The 17,012-nt window shown below is 45.5% G+C and overlaps 1 protein-coding gene across 1 annotated transcript in view; it reads right to left on the bottom strand.

The window, feature by feature from the left end:
• The window catches only part of AGK (acylglycerol kinase), a 52,209-nt gene that overhangs the window by 15,240 nt on the left and 19,957 nt on the right, over nt 1-17,012 (bottom strand). The window contains exons 4-9 of the mRNA XM_060245681.1: nt 16,522-16,597; nt 12,230-12,322; nt 7,337-7,369; nt 4,020-4,114; nt 1,070-1,139; nt 235-314 (exon numbers count right to left, since the gene is read on the bottom strand). Of these exons, the coding sequence (XP_060101664.1) occupies nt 235-314; nt 1,070-1,139; nt 4,020-4,114; nt 7,337-7,369; nt 12,230-12,322; nt 16,522-16,597 (447 nt within the window). The remainder of the gene's footprint in view (nt 1-234; nt 315-1,069; nt 1,140-4,019; nt 4,115-7,336; nt 7,370-12,229; nt 12,323-16,521; nt 16,598-17,012) is intronic.

Genomic DNA, 17,012 nt, shown 5'->3' with positions numbered 1-17,012 from the left:
TGCTGCAGTGTCAAACCCAAGTCACTGCCACTAAGAGAAGAATGCACAACCTATTGGTTTCTGTGCTATCAGCCAACTCCTTCTGGCCTTTAGAGAGCATCTCATACTAATCCTGCCACAGTACAGAAAAACCTGAAAGATATTGTTTGAGACAGAGACAGATGAGAACAGCAGCAAGTGCCAACACAGGAGCAAAAAAGAACACAGCAGGAAAGCAACGCTGAATGCCTTTACTTGCTGACTTTTGCCCCAGCATCTCGGTAAGCGCCCCATCTCAGCCCCGTTACGGCAAACACAGGCTGGTCTTTGTTTCCCTGCACAGGAAAAAAAAAGAAGCAACATTTGATTGCAAGCAGTCCACTAATTATACTAACTTCCCATCACCACTCCAGTCACAACAGACCTAAAAGAGGGCTGAACAAAACACCAACCACTAAATGCTGCCTTACTCTAACAGAAAGAACAGATTAATGTTTCGTTGAGTAGGTCTGATTGCACCTCTTCAGGGCTGTGTTTGTGTGTACAGATAACTGTAGCTGAAAACCAGGAATACAGAGCAGAACCCACTATATAAGATTGTTGAAAAGGGAAGCTTTTTACACAAAGATCGTAGGAGTGAGGCCTTCTCTCAGGCAAGTCTCTGATTTCATTCATGGGAAGAAGATGGGCCAAGACCTCTGAGTTATCCCCAATAGGACTTTCTAGAACAAAGGGTTATGCCTTCGTACATACAAAAAGAACAAAAGGCCCACCCTTCTGAATAACCCCTAGCAGAAGCTCCAGCACTGCTGACGTGCACACAACCTTTATTTTGAATTGCCACCAAACTCAATACCCAATGAGATGGACTTCCTTTATAATAGCTCATGATATAAGTGTCCCGCCCTCACTTCCTGCTCTCTGGCCTAGGGGTGCTTTCAAGAATTATTTAGAGAGCTGCAGATTCTGCAGAAGCTGCAGAAACACACTGGAGGTGCAGCCACAATGGCAGGGGTAAGAATGACCCCCCCCCAAAGGAGTAGCTAAGAAAATATTGGGAAAAAAGGAGTAGCTAAGAAAATATTGTTACCTTGATCTGTAATACATCAACTGGAATAGTCTCTCCTTTCAGAATGGAAAGCGTGGCATCCGTGATATGTCTGAGAAAGAAAAAAACCACAGCTCCGTGGCAGAGCACAGGCTTCACGGGCAGAAAGTCTTGTGTTCAAACACCAACTTTACCAGGTAACAAGGCGTTCAGGCGGCTGGGCTGGGAAAGAGCCCTGCTTGAGGCCCTGAAGCAAGCAAGGACAGCACTCAGGCTGAATGGACCCCTGGCCAGCCTGAGTGGAAAAACACCACATAAGCCCTGACTAGCCCAGTCTCATCAGATCTCAGAAGCTAAGCAGGGCAGCCCACCATGGAATTCCAAGGTCAATATACAGAGGAAGGCAATGGCAAACCCTCTGTGTTGGTCTCTCACCTTGCAGACTCTACAGGGTCACCATGTTTTGACTGTGTCTTGATGGCACTTTACACAACACAGATATCATACACACATCTAAATTAGGGTTCAAACCTTCTAACTCACCCTGTCCACACAAGGTGGGAAATGTAAAGACTAATATAATAATACTGAAGTGCTGTCAAGTTGCAACTAACTTATGGCGATTCCCCACCCCCAAAGCAGGGTTTTCAAGGCAAGCCATGAGCAGAGGTGGTTTCCCATTTCCTGCCTCTGCTCAGCAACCCTGAACCCTGGGCTTCCTTGCTGCTCTCCCATCCAAATACCATCTGTGGTCAACCCAGCTTAGCTCCCAAATTCTGACAAGCTTGGGCTAGTCTGGGCTATTCAGGCTTCAAAAGACTAACAGAAGATATGCTAAAATAAAATTCCTATTTTAAACTGGTTTTTTTTACTGTTGATTGTTTTTATGATGTAACCCGCCCTGAGCCTGTCCTATGGGAAGGGCGGGCAGGAAGGAAGGAAGGAAGGAAGGAAGGAAGGAAGGGAGGGAGGGAGGGCAGGAAGGAAGGAAGGAAGGAAGGAAGGAAGGAAGGAAGGAAGGGAGGGAGGGAGGGCAGGAAGGAAGGAAGGAAGGGAGGGAGGGCAGGAAGGAAGGAAGGAAGGAAGGGAGGGAGGGAGGGAGGGCAGGAAGAAAGGAAGGAAGGAAGGAAGGAAGGAAGGAAGGAAGGAAGGAAGGAAGGAAGGAAGGGAGGGAGGGAGGGAGGGAGGGCAGGAAGGAAGGAAGGAAGGGAGGGAGGGAGGGCAGGAAGGAAGGGAGGGAGGGAGGGAGGGAAGGAAGGAAGGAAGGAAGGAAGGAAGGAAGGAAGGAAGGAAGGAAGGAAGGAAGGAAGGAAGGAAGGAAGGAAGGAAGGAAGGAAGGAAGGAAGGAAGGAAGGAAGGAAGGAAGGAAGGAAGGAAGGAAGGAAGGAAGGAAGGAAGGAAGGAACATCCCTTGATCATCATCAACACCAAGTTTATTTTGTGGGGCCAGTGCACAACTATGACTGGATGCAGTTCAAGCATCAGCCTGGGCAAAGCCCAGTGGAAGGTCTTTTTAAGACCGGATTACTTCACACACACTTGATGAGGCCTGACCTGGATAGCCCAGGCTAGCCCGATCTCATAAGCTGAGCAGGGGCGGCCCTGGCTAACATTTGGATGGGCAACCTCAAAGGAACACCAGGGGGTGACACAGAAGCAGGCAATGGCAAACCACCTCTGAAATGTCTCTTACCTTAAACAAGTCTAGCTCGCCATCTAGTGGTGCGTAAAGCTAAAACAGCTAGAATTTCTGGCCAGACAATCTTAGGATCTCCTGGCTATACTACGCAAACTGCCATATGATAATTAGGATTATAACACTAGAGGAAGAGGTCTCTAATCTATAAAAGTTTGTGAGAACAGGAGAGTATGGCAGTGTAAAAAGAACTTGGTGCCTAGCCGTGCAGCTGCTGGTGAGCTGGCAGACAAAAGGCTGCTGGCGGTGGCGAGAGTTCTGCTTTGTTAGATATGCCTAGAGCAAGCCATGTCCCAGAGGCACTGCCAGCATCTCACAGATTTGCCTTGGACTCAGCTGGTGGCTGTGCAGTCTGGGAGGCCATAATGGGCATCAGCCATGCCTATTGCTTTCTCTCACACTGCTGGAAAACACGGCGGTGCCAGTGTTTTAGCTGCCTAGGCAGACCTGGCCCTGAGCACCAAGCACTGGTGTGCTACTGTTGGAGAAATAGATGCCTGAGCATTACTAAATTTGTGTTGTTATCATCTGTCTTTTGCACGATTCTTCTGTTTGCTAGTGGATTCCTTTTGCCCACACAGAGGACTGCTTGCTCACAGTAACTCCTTCATATTGGGTTTGACAGAAACTCTGCTGGCATCCTTTGTACGTAGTTTTCTTCCAGGCCAACAGGCACATCATCTTCCATTTGGAACTCAGATAGATCAATACTGGTCTGGTTATAAATTAACTGGTCTAATACTGCACAGCTACCTTCCATTTTGAAAGGGGCAACCTTAATTTTAAGACTCTATCGCACTCTTCTTTTCAGAATAACATATTCCTTTTGTCAGGTAGGCCACATTGTCCAGAACCCACTCTCATAATAGCAGATATTTTATTTCTAAACAACCTGGTTGGAAGAAAAATGCAAAATTATATCCATTCTGGATCTGTCCACCCAGCAGGGGATGGCAGATCCACTTTGGATGTATAACAGGGTCCCTACCCACCATCCGCACTGGCTTCCTCCTCCCTTTCTGATAACTTACGTGTTTCATTTACGCTCTGCTTCTGACCCCAATGGGAACCCAAAGCAGCTTATATGGTGCTCCTCTCCTACATCTTAGCCTCACAACATCCTCATAAGGTAGGACAGGCTGAGAATGTCCAACAGTGCCCAAGGCCACTCAGCAAGAATCCATGGGAGAAAGCAGATTCAAACCTGGGTCTGCCATATCCCAGTCCAATACTCTAACCAATACACAGATTCACTGTGCTGCTAACCACAGCTTCTAGCACGGCGCCCAAACTTACTGGACTTGGCTTACACTCTCAGGATAAAGTATGTGACTCAGGGTGCTGCTTTTTCCAAGGGGAATGAATCCTATAGGAATCTTGCTGAAAGCTGCCTGGAAATGAATGCAAGAAAAAGAAATTGCATCAGCGGAACGAAGCTTCTTTTTTTTGCAGAGCACAGCTGTGCCTGAGATCACCCCTCCCACCGAGCCCTCCCTGGCATGTAGGGACAGGCACTTCCTCAGAGGCCATAATGAATAATGACTCGGAGCATCAGACTCCTTGGCCAATGTGCCAAGTGGCCACAAAGCAGCCTTCTGTAGTCATTAGGTTCATTGTTACAGACAGAGAGGCTGGCACGTACTCTCCAAGCAATGTATGGATTCTGTCCACAACCTGCCACCTTCCAAAGAGCGGAAATCAACCGAAACACGGCTGCGCTCAGCCCGAGTTTATCTCCAAGCAAAAGAGCACGAGGCAGGAATAAATAACTCTGATTGCCCTTCCTTTTAACAAGGCAACAAGAATGATGTTCAACAAACAAGCCAGTAAATTGCTATTTGCTACCAATTAAACGACCATTATATAAAACATACAGATTTACAATGTTTTCATCTTTGCCTCTGCAACAAGGAGTCCAGGGAACAGGTTCAAGGGGATCTGAACTGCAGCTCAGTGTTTTTCTGGAGATGCCGTCTGCCATAAGCTGCTGGCTGGGAATTATTCTCCCTATCTGGGCCCAGTGGAGGCCATCTTGCTGGAACTCCCATCCCCACCCAGAGGGCTCCTCAAAGTGTGTCAGCAAATCACTTCTAATGGTTTTTTAGCCTGACATTCTTCAGGCTACTGCAGCTTGCAACGCCATGACTCAGCAAATCCAGCTCTCTGCAGCTTCCTAGCACCTTTTGCCCATTCAGTTTGATTTATCATGCACGGTCTACTTTCCTTATCTCACTTTCTTTTCTGTCCCCACACACTGCACATCAGATGGCCTTTTGGTTATTGTTTATTTACCTTATTGATACCCCACCGCTCTTCCACAATGGGCACCCAAAAGCAGTGTACATTGTTCTCTTCTCCATTTTATCCTCACAACAGTCCTGGGAGGTAGGTTAGGTTGAGTGTATGACTGGTCCAAAGCAACCCAGCTAGCTTACACGGCAGAGCGGGGATTCAAAACCCAGGTCTCCCAGATCCTAGGCTGACACTCTAACCACTAAACCATTCTGGCTCTCTGTTGAACCCTATAAACACGTAAGCACCAACTATGTCACAGAAACACACTGATTATCCTTTCAGTCTGTCAAAGGAGTTAAACAACATTTGGGGAGGGGCTGTGCCTCAATGGTAGAGTATCTGCTTGGCATGCAGAAAGGCCCAAGTTCAATCCCTGGCATCTCCAGTTAAAAGGATCAAGTAGTAGGTGATGTGTAAGACCATTGCTCGGGGCTTTTTTTGTAGCCGGAGCTCCTTTGCACATTAGGCCACATACCCCCGATGTAGCCAATCCTCCAAGAGCCTACAGGGGTTTTGTACAGGGCCTGCTGTAAGCTCCAGGAGGACTGGCTACATCAGGGGTGTGTGGCCTAATATGCAAAGGAGTTCCTGCTACAAAATAGCCCTGCCCTTACTTGAGAACCTGAAGAGCTGCTGCCAACCTGTATAGACCAATCAGAATTGAACAATTAAGACTTGGTTTTATACCCTGCCCTTCACTACCCAAAGGAGTCTCAGAGTGGCTTGCAATCTCCTTCCCTTCCTCTCCCCACAACAGACACCCTGTGAGGTCAGTGGGGCTGAGAGCCTTATCCCACAGAAGCAAGGGGAACACACTTCTCAGCATCACTGACCTACAGCTGCTATCCAAAGAGCCCGACACTGGCCCCGAGTGAGAGAAATGGAAGGAAGCGGGCAACTCTGCTGCTGTGATAATCCCACTAGGGATAGCAGTAGAAATGTATTCAACTAAAGCAGGGACCAAGCCTGAACTGAAGAGGTCAGGCTGCAAATCGCTATGGCACTTGCTCATTTCCAGTTTGCTCCAAAGTGACGGCATTGGGGAGAGAAGGGGCCCCATGGGGGAGTCTGCAGATTGGGCTCCATTCAACAGCGATGCTGTCACAGCATATTATTCCTTTTTCCCCAGCCTCCTTTCAACTACAGAGGTTTTAAAGGCTTAAAATGTTCAGACAGAAATGTAATTTCTTTACGCCGATGCCGAAACACAATTTTGTCTTTCCGTTAAGAAGGCAAAGTCGTTCTGTACGGCAAAGCACTATTCTGGCCACTAACGGCCTCCTCAGATCTTCGAATGAATCATTAAATTGCCTTTTTTTGTTGTTGCTGATAAGACATTTTGGAATACAGTTCCATTGAACAAGCAGCCCTTGTATACTTGATGAAACGCATCCCGGGCAGTGCATATATTAAACGCTCAAAAAGTTTGCTTAAGAGAGGGAATGTGCACACAGCCCAAATGGGTGCCATTTTATTTCTATGCAAATATGGGGGTGGGGGGAAAAGAGGTTTATACTATTCAGCTGGCAGAGTTGGATGAACAACTCTGGCATTGCTGTCCACAGGCCTTTTGCGTTTAGATATCCTGTTGAGTATACCAGGAATTCTCAAAAATCAGAATAGGAAACAGCTAGATTTGAGTACAGGAGTGCCTTAGAGATAAAAGAAGATTGGGGGGGGGGGAGTACAAGCTTTCAAGAAGGCTCCCTTCATTAGATACCTTTGATTCACAAAAGCTCATCCCTCCAAAAAAAATCCTTTTGGCCTCTAAGGTGCTCCTGGACTTGAATTTAGCTCTTCTACTGCAGCTAGAATTTTATTTATCTATTTATTTATGTTCAATTATACCCTGTCCTTCTTGCAAATGTCTAGGGATTCTAGAAATTCCATGGCAAAGGCCTAGAGGTGATAAACTCGTATCTGGGTTATAACACTTCAAACTGTGCTTAGGGGTTCACCTGATGGTACACTCCTTCATATGGTTCTGCCATAGAAGCTTGCTGGGTGACCTCGGGCCAGTCCAGACACTCTCAGCCTAAGCTCCTCGCAGGGTTGTTGTGAGACTAAAATGGAGGAGAGGGGAATTATGGAAGCTGCTTTGGGTTCCCCCCCCCCTTGCACTGGGGAGAAAGGCCGGCCACAAAGGAATAAACTAAATAAACAAACACAAAATTTCCCTGCTAATAGAAAACAAGGCCAGAGCCTTTCTCCCTGAAGCTTTGTTACAAGAAGGGATTGTCTGTGGAAGGAGGACCACGACCACTCAATCATATGATCTTCCATTTAGAAGGCAGCAGAAAAGGGGGAAAAAACCTTACCTCATCTGCCCTTCGGAGAAGTCCAGTTATTACCTGGAGGGAGGAAAAATGAAAAAAATTAAGACAGGATTCACTCCTCAAGAAACCAGGGTTTAATATGAAGCATTCCTATTTTCACTTTTGCACTGACTTGCCTCCATCCAATAAAACAGGGGTGTCAAACTCATTTGTTATGGGGGCCAGATCTGACATAAATGGGACTTTGTCATGCCCTGCCATGTGTGTCATAAATGTCATGCCAGGTAGTGAAGATATAATCTTCATAAAGCACACAGACAAACAATTAAAGTTTTTTTTAACTTAAGATAGAAACATCCTTAAAGCAGTAACACTTGTGATATTTTGTTTATTTAACAGTCTTTAATAACTTCCTCCCCCTGCCCCACTTAAAAAATGTCTGCCTAAAATGAAAGGGTAGGGGAATTGTGGGATTTGGAAATGCAATTTGTAAAATAAAACATTAAGCACAAGGATCACAGCAGAAACTGAAAATATAAACAAAAAATGATCTGAGCCTGGGAAATATGGAATGGTTAGGCACTAAGAGCTCCCCTCCTCCCCATCAACTCTGAGTGTCAGTGACTTTCCAGGGTCTCAGATTAAAATCTTTCTCATAAACCACAGCCTGGTCCTTTTAATGGGAGGTGCCACAGGAACAAATGGGACTCCATGCAGAGGCTCTTAAACTGAGCCATACACCCTCTCTCCAAATCTAACAAGCCCAACAAAAATAAACACACACACACACACACAACGAAGAAGGGAAAGTGTCTTGAAAGTTCGAAAGAGAAGCTCTACCAAGTAAAGCAAGCAAGCAAAATACTGAGATGCTCAGAAGAAACATTCTCAGATCCCCCCCCCCCGCCAACTTTCAAGTATGTGCATTTATTTTGGGGATGGGGGAGGAAGGGGGATGCTCTGCACAAAAGGTATGTGCACAAGCCCAGGGAGGAGGTGGTGCAGAAGGTTGAAGGCTGAGAGAGCCACCTCAAGTAGCATCTCTTTCCGGAGAGGAACAAAATGTATTCCTACCAGTTTGCAACATAAAGTTACTTGGGAGTGGAGAGAAAAAAACAGATACAGTACAAAACAGCCTTGCAGCCCATATGACAGGGAGGCTGGAAGCCAGCCCCATGCATGCAAACCTTCCCACAGCCCCAGGAAACTGTCACTCGTTGTTGCAGCCTCTCCCTCTCCCCCAGCTGACAAGAAGTTCTTTGCAAGTCTCCCAGCCAGTTTCAAAATATGGCAGGGGGCATTTGAACTGAAGCTGGCTGCATAACTACCACATCCATTGCTCAGAGGGGGCAAAAAGAGGGGCCGTGGCCACGATTTCATGTTTGGTGGGGCCCACAGCAGGATTTGTTGTTGGGGGGGGGCAGGGGCCATCCAGTTTGGTGGCCCTCGGTTCTCGGCACTGGAAGCTGCCTTGAGCTCCAAAAGCTAACCCCACCCTCCCTTTGCTCTGCACACTGTGTTAGAAAAGGGGAGAGAAAAAGTGAAAAGACCAGCAGCAATGCTACCACTTGTTCAGAGTGGCAGTGAGCAAAAGGGACAGATTGGGGGCCCTCCAATGGAGGGGCCAAACATTTGGAGGGGGGTCTGAAAGGATGGGTCTGCCCCACCCCGGACCCCATTGTAGCTACAGGCCTGGAGGGGCTAAGAGGGAAGGGTCCAGGAAAGTCTCCAGCAGTTTGTCTTTGCAAGCACCACCTACAGAAGCAGAGAAGGGCTTCATCTCTACTGCCTCAAAACACACACACACATCGCTTTCCTCTGCAAAGTGCTGGCAACTGCTCAACTTGAGCTGCAAACAGCTGCCCCTCCGTCCCAATTGCTCAACTTAAGCTGCAAACAAGGAAGAAGATGCAAACCTCACAAAACCTCTATTATCCACCACTCCACTCCTGTATCTCTTGAGCTGCTGCTTCTTCTCTGGGAGCGATTTGATGAGCCAGTATGTGCAAATGATGTGCCCAGCTCTCAGCTCACTTTCCAGGACGTGCTGTCCCTCAACGGAAGGAGACCCCGATGGAAATGCTTTCACAGCACCCAGTCCCCGAGGCAAGCATCAAGAGTTCCCAGTACACGGGGACTCCAGGTGCAGGGCTGGGACAAGGCAGGTGAGGGACGGACAGGAGTAACTTCCAAAGCAGAAGAGCAACATCACGATAGCTGCTTCCAATTTGCTCACTGCCTGGCTCTGGGGGGCACGAGGCCCAGCCTGTGAAACATGAGCTGGGAGCTCCCCGCCCCACCCTGGCCAGCCGAACCTAACACAGCCACCCCCTTTGGTCCTTGCATCCACAGTGCAAATGGGGCAACACTTCTCTGGAACCTTGCAGAGCTGGGGTAGAGGCCAGGCTGACCAGGTGTGGGTGCTGGGGAGGGTGGCACCTTGCCGCCCCGCCCTTGGATGATGAGCAACCAAAACATCAGGGCTGCAGACAGCCCTCTTTTCCTCCCACAGCAGACAAAGCCAGGTCCCGTACTTCTATTTCTGTTGCCTGCAATCTGATAGGGTGGGTGGGGGTGTCTCCAATAGCTCCATGAGCAGTTTGTCTGGGAGACTGTAATGGGTGGATGAAGCGAGCCCACTCTCAGCTGAAACTCAATCCGAGTGGGTTGGCTGGAAGGCATTTCTGCTCCGGCACAGCCATCCCTGAACTCAGCCCAGCCATGCCCCTCCCCTCTCCTCTTCCCATCACTTAGCACTGATTGTTTACTTAACAAGCCAGCGTCTCCACCAACAAAATCACAGAGGGGTGTGGAACTTAGGATAGCTTTCCATGACTGAGTGGGAACGTCTTGCCAGTTATTCGTGGGCTGGATTAAAGCCCTGTGAGGGCCGGTTTTGGCCTGTGGGCCGTACATTTGACACCTAAGCAACAGAAAGCAATCTAAGATTTCAGATGTTTTGATGGGACTCAAGCTGAGAGGAATAAGCTCTCTGGTTGTCAGAAAAGCTGCTGAGACAGGATGGGAGCAGCCCTGCCCCAATGCCATCTCTACCCTCTTCCTTAATGAGCCCTCCCCCCGTAAGCCAAAAAGCAAAGCTGCTACAGTTTAATCCACTGTAACGTCATCCCCTGATTTGTTTCTCATTCTGTGGGAATCACACCATTACTCGGCTGAAGGCTTGGCTATTTGATATATTTGCTTTCCCAATAAAATAAAGCTTAACAAGTCACTCCCTGTTGATTTATGGTGTTTAATTTGTTTAGCTTTCTAATACAACATGGAGACAAAGTATACAACCATCTGAACCTATCTATATTAATATCATATAAACTTTTGCAACAAACTGAATATGAAAGCGTTCTCTGAATAACACATGACCAGTCATAATCCACCTACATCTGTTCTGCAGCAAATAATCATTTATATACACGCTAGAACGTCTCATCTGACATTTTCATCTGGCTTAATCCTATTTTTTTCAAAAGCCCACAAGTGGCTGCCAATTGGTAAAACTTCTCTTTGTTTGCATTGATGTTTGTAAATTATAATCTTATCCCTCAATACGGTAAACCAGAATTTCCTGAGACAGATGTCTATGATCAGTTAGGTTTTCTGCTTCCAATTCTTTGTTAATATTAGCCTTGCTGATAACAACATGTTTTATACAAGCATCTATGGTTAAAAAACAAAAACGTATTGCTTTTACAACCCATCCTTCTTCTACCATGAACACAAAGCAGCCTATGCAGGGTTTCAGCAGACTTTCCATGCAGGCCTCAATGAGACCCAGATCAGTTTCAGCAAGGCAGCTGGATTATGTGTCCTCCAGTCATAGCCTGGGGAGTCTTCCAAACAACACAAAATGCCCCTTTCAGAGAAGAGAATCAATAGGCAGAGTGTGCATCCAAGGAGGAAAAGAAAGGCGTGGAAGCGTGGTCTGTGCATGTGTGAAAAAGTGGAGGCAGCTACTGTACATTTGTTATTTTTAAATTATTAATATGATTTCTATTCCACCCTGCCCATTGATGCAGACTCAGGGCAGGTTATAGCATAAAACCATACAATACAATAAATATCTCTTTACAAATTCTTAAAATTACATCAATTAAAGGACAGCCAGACGACAATTGACAGTAATTCCTTGGGTCTGATCCAGATGTCAAAATCAGATATTTACAAAATAAGTTTGCTCAGTTTAGATGGACATGGCAAGTAAGGGCTACAGTGCAAAGCAGAAATGCTCCTTGCAAACACAAGTGTAGTCTTTCCTCCAGGAAGATGCTCCATGCTATTAACAGGAAGCCAGGGACTGTGCAAGAGTGCCTTTGGAAAACTGAACTTGTTGTGCACACATTTCTAATGTTTCTTGCACAAAACTCTGTTCTGAGTGGCAAAAAGTCATTATGCTCAAGGAGACATAGCAGGAGCCACCCTTTGCAAGCAAAATAGCCGGAGCTATAGCAAAAAGTAATTGGAAAACATGCATTCCCAAACATCTGCCAAGCACGGAGGCATACCTTCTGCTGGCAACACGCAGTAGAGGGAATATGACATCTGCTCAATTTTGGGGTGACGTATTACAGACAGCGGCACGGTTAAAAATCAGCATGGTTAAAAATGCAAGAGTGTTGAAAGGAATGCATTATGAACCATAGCCAGATGACAGGATCCTCCTCCCCCAGCTCACTTCATTTGCTTGAGATTCTCTCTCTCTACAGTGCATATCCAATGTGCTGAAACTATCTGTCCCATCCTCTATCCAAATCTTGGAGATTATCATCAAACATTCCTCCTCCAGTGAGACAGTTATCACAAAAGATTTCTGGAAAACTTCTTCATGCCAGAACTCAGCTTTTATTTATTTGCTATCCATGAAACTTAGGAAAGGGATGGGAAGGTATTACAAATACATAATCAGCATCCATACAGTACCTCCTGCAGGGTCCCATCCCCTCCTGCAATAATGATCATGTCTGTGTTTTCCATCAGCTCCAGTAGCTTTTTTGCTTGTCCTTCATAATCTGTCTGAAATATAAGCAGAGACCAGAAACATCGTGTTCATTATGGAAGATCAGCTTGCCGGAGAATTTAAGCATAGGCTAATGCTCTGGGTTCAAGTTAGCTGAGCAGCATTTGCACAAAGAGCTCCCATCTACTAAGCTGGGGTATGATTTACAAAGGTTGTTGAACTTCTGGTGCTGTTCACCTTTGCTAGCAGACCACTTACACAACTCATATGGGAATTCCAGAGGGTTAGTCCATTTTAGCAAGAGAAGGCCCGGGGTTCCTGTACGACTAATGTTTATTCCTACAGGAGTTTCTGCAAATCAAAGCTTCAGATGCCACAACACGGTAATCATATCCCACATCTCTGTAGAGAAACAGATCCAGGTGTGTAGCTGTGTTGGTCTGAAGCAGCAGAACAGAGTGAGAATCCAGTGGCACTTTTAAGACCAACAAAAGTTTTATTCTGACAGTTTGTCCAATGAAGTTTGCAGGCACATGAAGTTTGCTTGCACTTTGACTAAAACTTTGTTGGCCTTAAAGGTACCGTTGGATTCTCACTCTTTTCTAGGGAAAGAATAAATTTGGAGCCCAGTAGCACCTTTAAGACCAACAAAGTTTTATTCATAATGTAAGCTTTCACATGTTACATTGTGAATAAAACTTTGCTGGTCTTAAAGGTGCTAGTGGACTCCAACTTTGTTCTGTTGCTTCAGACCAACACAGCTGCCCATCTGGATCTTTTCTAGGGAAAGTTACAGAAGGAGCAGGAAGAAATGTAGATGAATTGGAGCAGAGAGAAGGTTGGTGTGAATCCCACCTTAAATATTTCCATTATGATTCTCTATGTAAGGACATGAACAGATTAGTTGTAGTCCATAATGAATGATGAGGCCAAAAGTTCAGGTCTCTCTCTCTCTCTCTCTCTCTCATGGGTGCAGATGAACTAAAGTGTAATTAAGCAGGATAAAGAGCAACAACTAACAGAGGAAGAAGCAGTCTGATTGCTCCAGTCTGACCTCATCCATTACAGGTAACAATATAATCTCTTCTGGTCCCTCACACAAGGAATCACACCTGAAAGATTTATGACAGAAATTCACACCAAACTTCTATCTGCCCCCAATCCAAGGGTAGAGAACACATTTTGTGGGTAATACTTTGATATCCTGGAATTCATACAATTAAATTGTGCCTTTTGCCCTGTGAGTCTAGAACCGATTTCCCACTAGCTTTATGACACTCTCACTCCTCTTCTCAGCGGTGTTTTCATCAGATTTCACACTATCTGCCCCGGAGCTGCAACTTGCTCCACCTCTTTTGCGCAGCAAACAAGATTCTCTAAAAACCAGTTTCTGTTTGCTGTGTGAAAAAGGCAAAGCTAGTTGCAGCCCTGAGGCAGAAGAGGAGCGTGAGAACAGCATAAAACTAGTGGGAAATCAGTCTAGATTTCTGTCCCACTGAAACAGTCTACTGAGCTCTGCTACCAACAGAAATCTCTTGTACAATAATGCCTAAAGGAAAATGCTACAGATTTTGACTCAATACATACATGGGCATTTGTATACAAAAATATATCAGCGCATATCAAGCACAGGGATTCTTACAGTACACAGCTGTTCAACAATGCTTTATTGATATGCATGCGTAGATATGTGCTGCTCAGTGTTCCCTCTAAGCTGAGTTAGTGTGAGCTAGCTCACAGATTTTAGCCTCCAGCTCACACATTTTTGTCTTAGCTCAGGAAGGATGACCCCAGAGCACACCAATTTATGCAGTAGTTCACAATTTTAATGCCAGTAGCTCACAACTTTAATGCCAGTAACTCACAAGACTCTGAAGCTTTGATGGAACACTGGTGCTGCTATATTTTTGATACTTAAATGCTGTGCATGTATGGAGTCAAAGCCTACAGCCTTTTCAACTAGGCACCAGTCTAAGAGAGATTTTTGTTGGTCATGGGTTCAATACACTGTTTCAGTAGGACAGAAATCCATACATTCACACACCACACAGACATACAAATAAAATTTTGTCAACTTCAACGGCATGAAGATGTAAACAGTTTTTAAAACCTTAAAATGTAGAACACAGTAATTTTTGGTTAAAAATGTTGTAGGGCTATTGGATAGCTCGAGTCTTTTCAAAGGAATATGTTTTCTTGAAAACCCTTCACTGCCATTCATCTCAATACTACTGAAAGTGAACAGCGCCACCTATAGAACCATTTTGGCCTGAAGGAGGGATGTGCAACAGTCTCCCAGCTAAAAGCATTTGAAGAAGCAACATACCACATAGCTTGGTGGTGGAAAGTGCCATCAATTCACCACTGATTTATGGTGACCCTGTAGGATTTTCAAGGCAAGAGACTTTTGGAGGCCATTGCTGCCTCCACGTCACAATGCTGGTAATTCCCTGGAGGTCTCCCATCCAAATACTAGCCAGTGCTGAACCTGCTTAGCTTTTGAGAACTGATGGGATTGGGCTAGCCTGGGATATCTTACACAAATTATTAATGAGATAACCTCTTAGACAGACAAAGCAACTTGTAGACTGGGAAAGACCATGACTCTGCTGCCATGGGAGGTGCTTTCATTTAATGTCTAGGGGTAAGCTCCCACAGAAAGCAAAGCAGTTGTAGAATCCTATAGCGAGTCCCACACTCCCTTGAGAGCTCTCAAGGCAAAGGTAGTCCTCTCTCTTTTTCATCAGCATCCCTAAAATTCAGCGCCTTCTAGGCAACTTTGGAGGGCCATCAATAATCAAGTGAAGTCATAGTGGCCATTTCTTGCTGTGCAGTCCCCAAGCTGGAAGGCAGGAACAGAGGCTGATACCAACAAGAAATTCCAGGATCACTATGCAGAGGGAGGCAATGGAAAACCACCTCTGAACATCTCTTGTCTTGAAGGGTGTCAAGGCAAGGGTGTCAAACATGTGGCCCAAGGGCCAAATCAGGCCCCCAGAAGGCTTTTATCAGGCCCGCGAGCAACTCACTGTCATCTGCTTCCTTCTCTCTCTCTTGCTTCCTTCTGCATCACAGCTTGCTTTGCCAGGCTTGCTCAATCGCACAGTAGGCTACAGAGCAAAGACTTTATTTTCTCCATTGGCTGACCAGCACATGAAGCTATTTATGTACAAAAGCTCACAATGCCCAGCCATTTTGTGTTTTCCCCTGGGTCTAAGGCTCAAAGTATTGACCTTGAGATTTCTGTAATGAACGTCAATAAATCAAAAATAGGTTTGCAACTTACAGACACACACCTGAACAACACCTCAACAGCATATTCAAGAATGCTACAGCACAGACATTGTCTCCAGTTTTTGATACAATAATTCAGAGCAGGAGTGTTAATCTTTTAAGCATCTTTTAAGTTTTTTAAAAAATAAATCTTTAATTGTGGTTGTCTGTGTCCTTTATAAAGTTTATATCTCCATTATCTGGCACTACATTTTATGACACACATGGCCCGGCCCAACAATGTCTCAGTTATGTCAGATCTGGCCCTCATAACAAATGAGTTTGACACCCCTGCCCTACGGGATCATAATAAATCAGCTGTGATTTGAAAACACTTTCCACTAACACTACTGGAGCCCACAGTTGAGCTGAATGTCCCCTTTCCTACAAAGGGAGATAGAAAGGGCATCCGTTATTGCCAAAAGACACTACAATGCATGCCGGACAGCTAATACAATGTAATCTCAGGCAGCTTAATCCACTCAAGTGTATTCTTCCTCCGTCTCTTCTTTCTTTATGTTTAATATTCCCCTCAGTCAAGCAGAGCCTTTTCCTATCTGAGTAGCCATTAAGGTGTGCAAAGCTGCTCTTAATTAATCTCCAGCGCTCTGTGGCATTTTACCATCTCCCATGCATCAGAACCTAACGTTCTCCACCACAGTGAGCATCCCCACTGACTGCTTAAATGCATTAGCTGCTGATGCTCCAAAGGCCATACATTTTGCACCATGATGAAGCCCACAATCCCACCCCCCATCACCTTGCTAGAGAAAAAAACCACCGACAGAAAGTCATAAAACTAACTTATCAAAGTGAAACGATCTTTACGATAAATACATGAAATAAATACAAACTCTTGGCTTTGGCATTTATCTGAAATAAATATAAGTTCTCAGCTTTGGCATTTACCCTCCTGACCAATATCTAGTGGAAAAGGGAAAACACTTGCTAGGAGGACCAAGTCCATTTCTCAGTAGCTTACCTTTACAACAGTCACATCCAGCCCAGACAAGTGTAGAATTGGGGCTGCATTTTTTTCAAAAAGGCTCCTGGCTTTGCTAGAAATTAAAATTAAAATGATCACTCGGTTTTTTTTTAAAATTGGCTAATGCACAGTAATTTAAAAGGAAAAGAGAAAACCCCCAAACCTTAAATCATGTTCATAACTAAAGCCAAACTGTTCTGTATGTATTGCAAATTCTAGCAGGCGTAGGAACCAAAGAGCTATTGACTTATTGGAATAAAGGTGGTTATTTGGATGGCATTAACTTGTGTGTGCAGAGTGAGTCATCGGTATCCAGTTCTTAGTGGTAAGATATGAAGCCTGCCTACCTCCCGGCTGAAGCAAATCAGTGCGAGTGCAGGGGCGGAAGGCACACCGAGCACCTGAGTTAAGGCTTAATTGCAAAATCGAGATGCCCTTAAGAGCGCTGTTATGAGGACATGTAGTTGCCTTGCCATTCCTCCTAAGAG

Source organism: Heteronotia binoei, chromosome 8 (genome assembly GCF_032191835.1).
Source record: "Heteronotia binoei isolate CCM8104 ecotype False Entrance Well chromosome 8, APGP_CSIRO_Hbin_v1, whole genome shotgun sequence".
Classification (NCBI taxonomy): Eukaryota; Metazoa; Chordata; class Lepidosauria; order Squamata; family Gekkonidae; genus Heteronotia; species Heteronotia binoei.
Note: the sequence above shows the minus strand (reverse complement) of the source record. Positions and strands in the feature narration are given on the sequence as shown.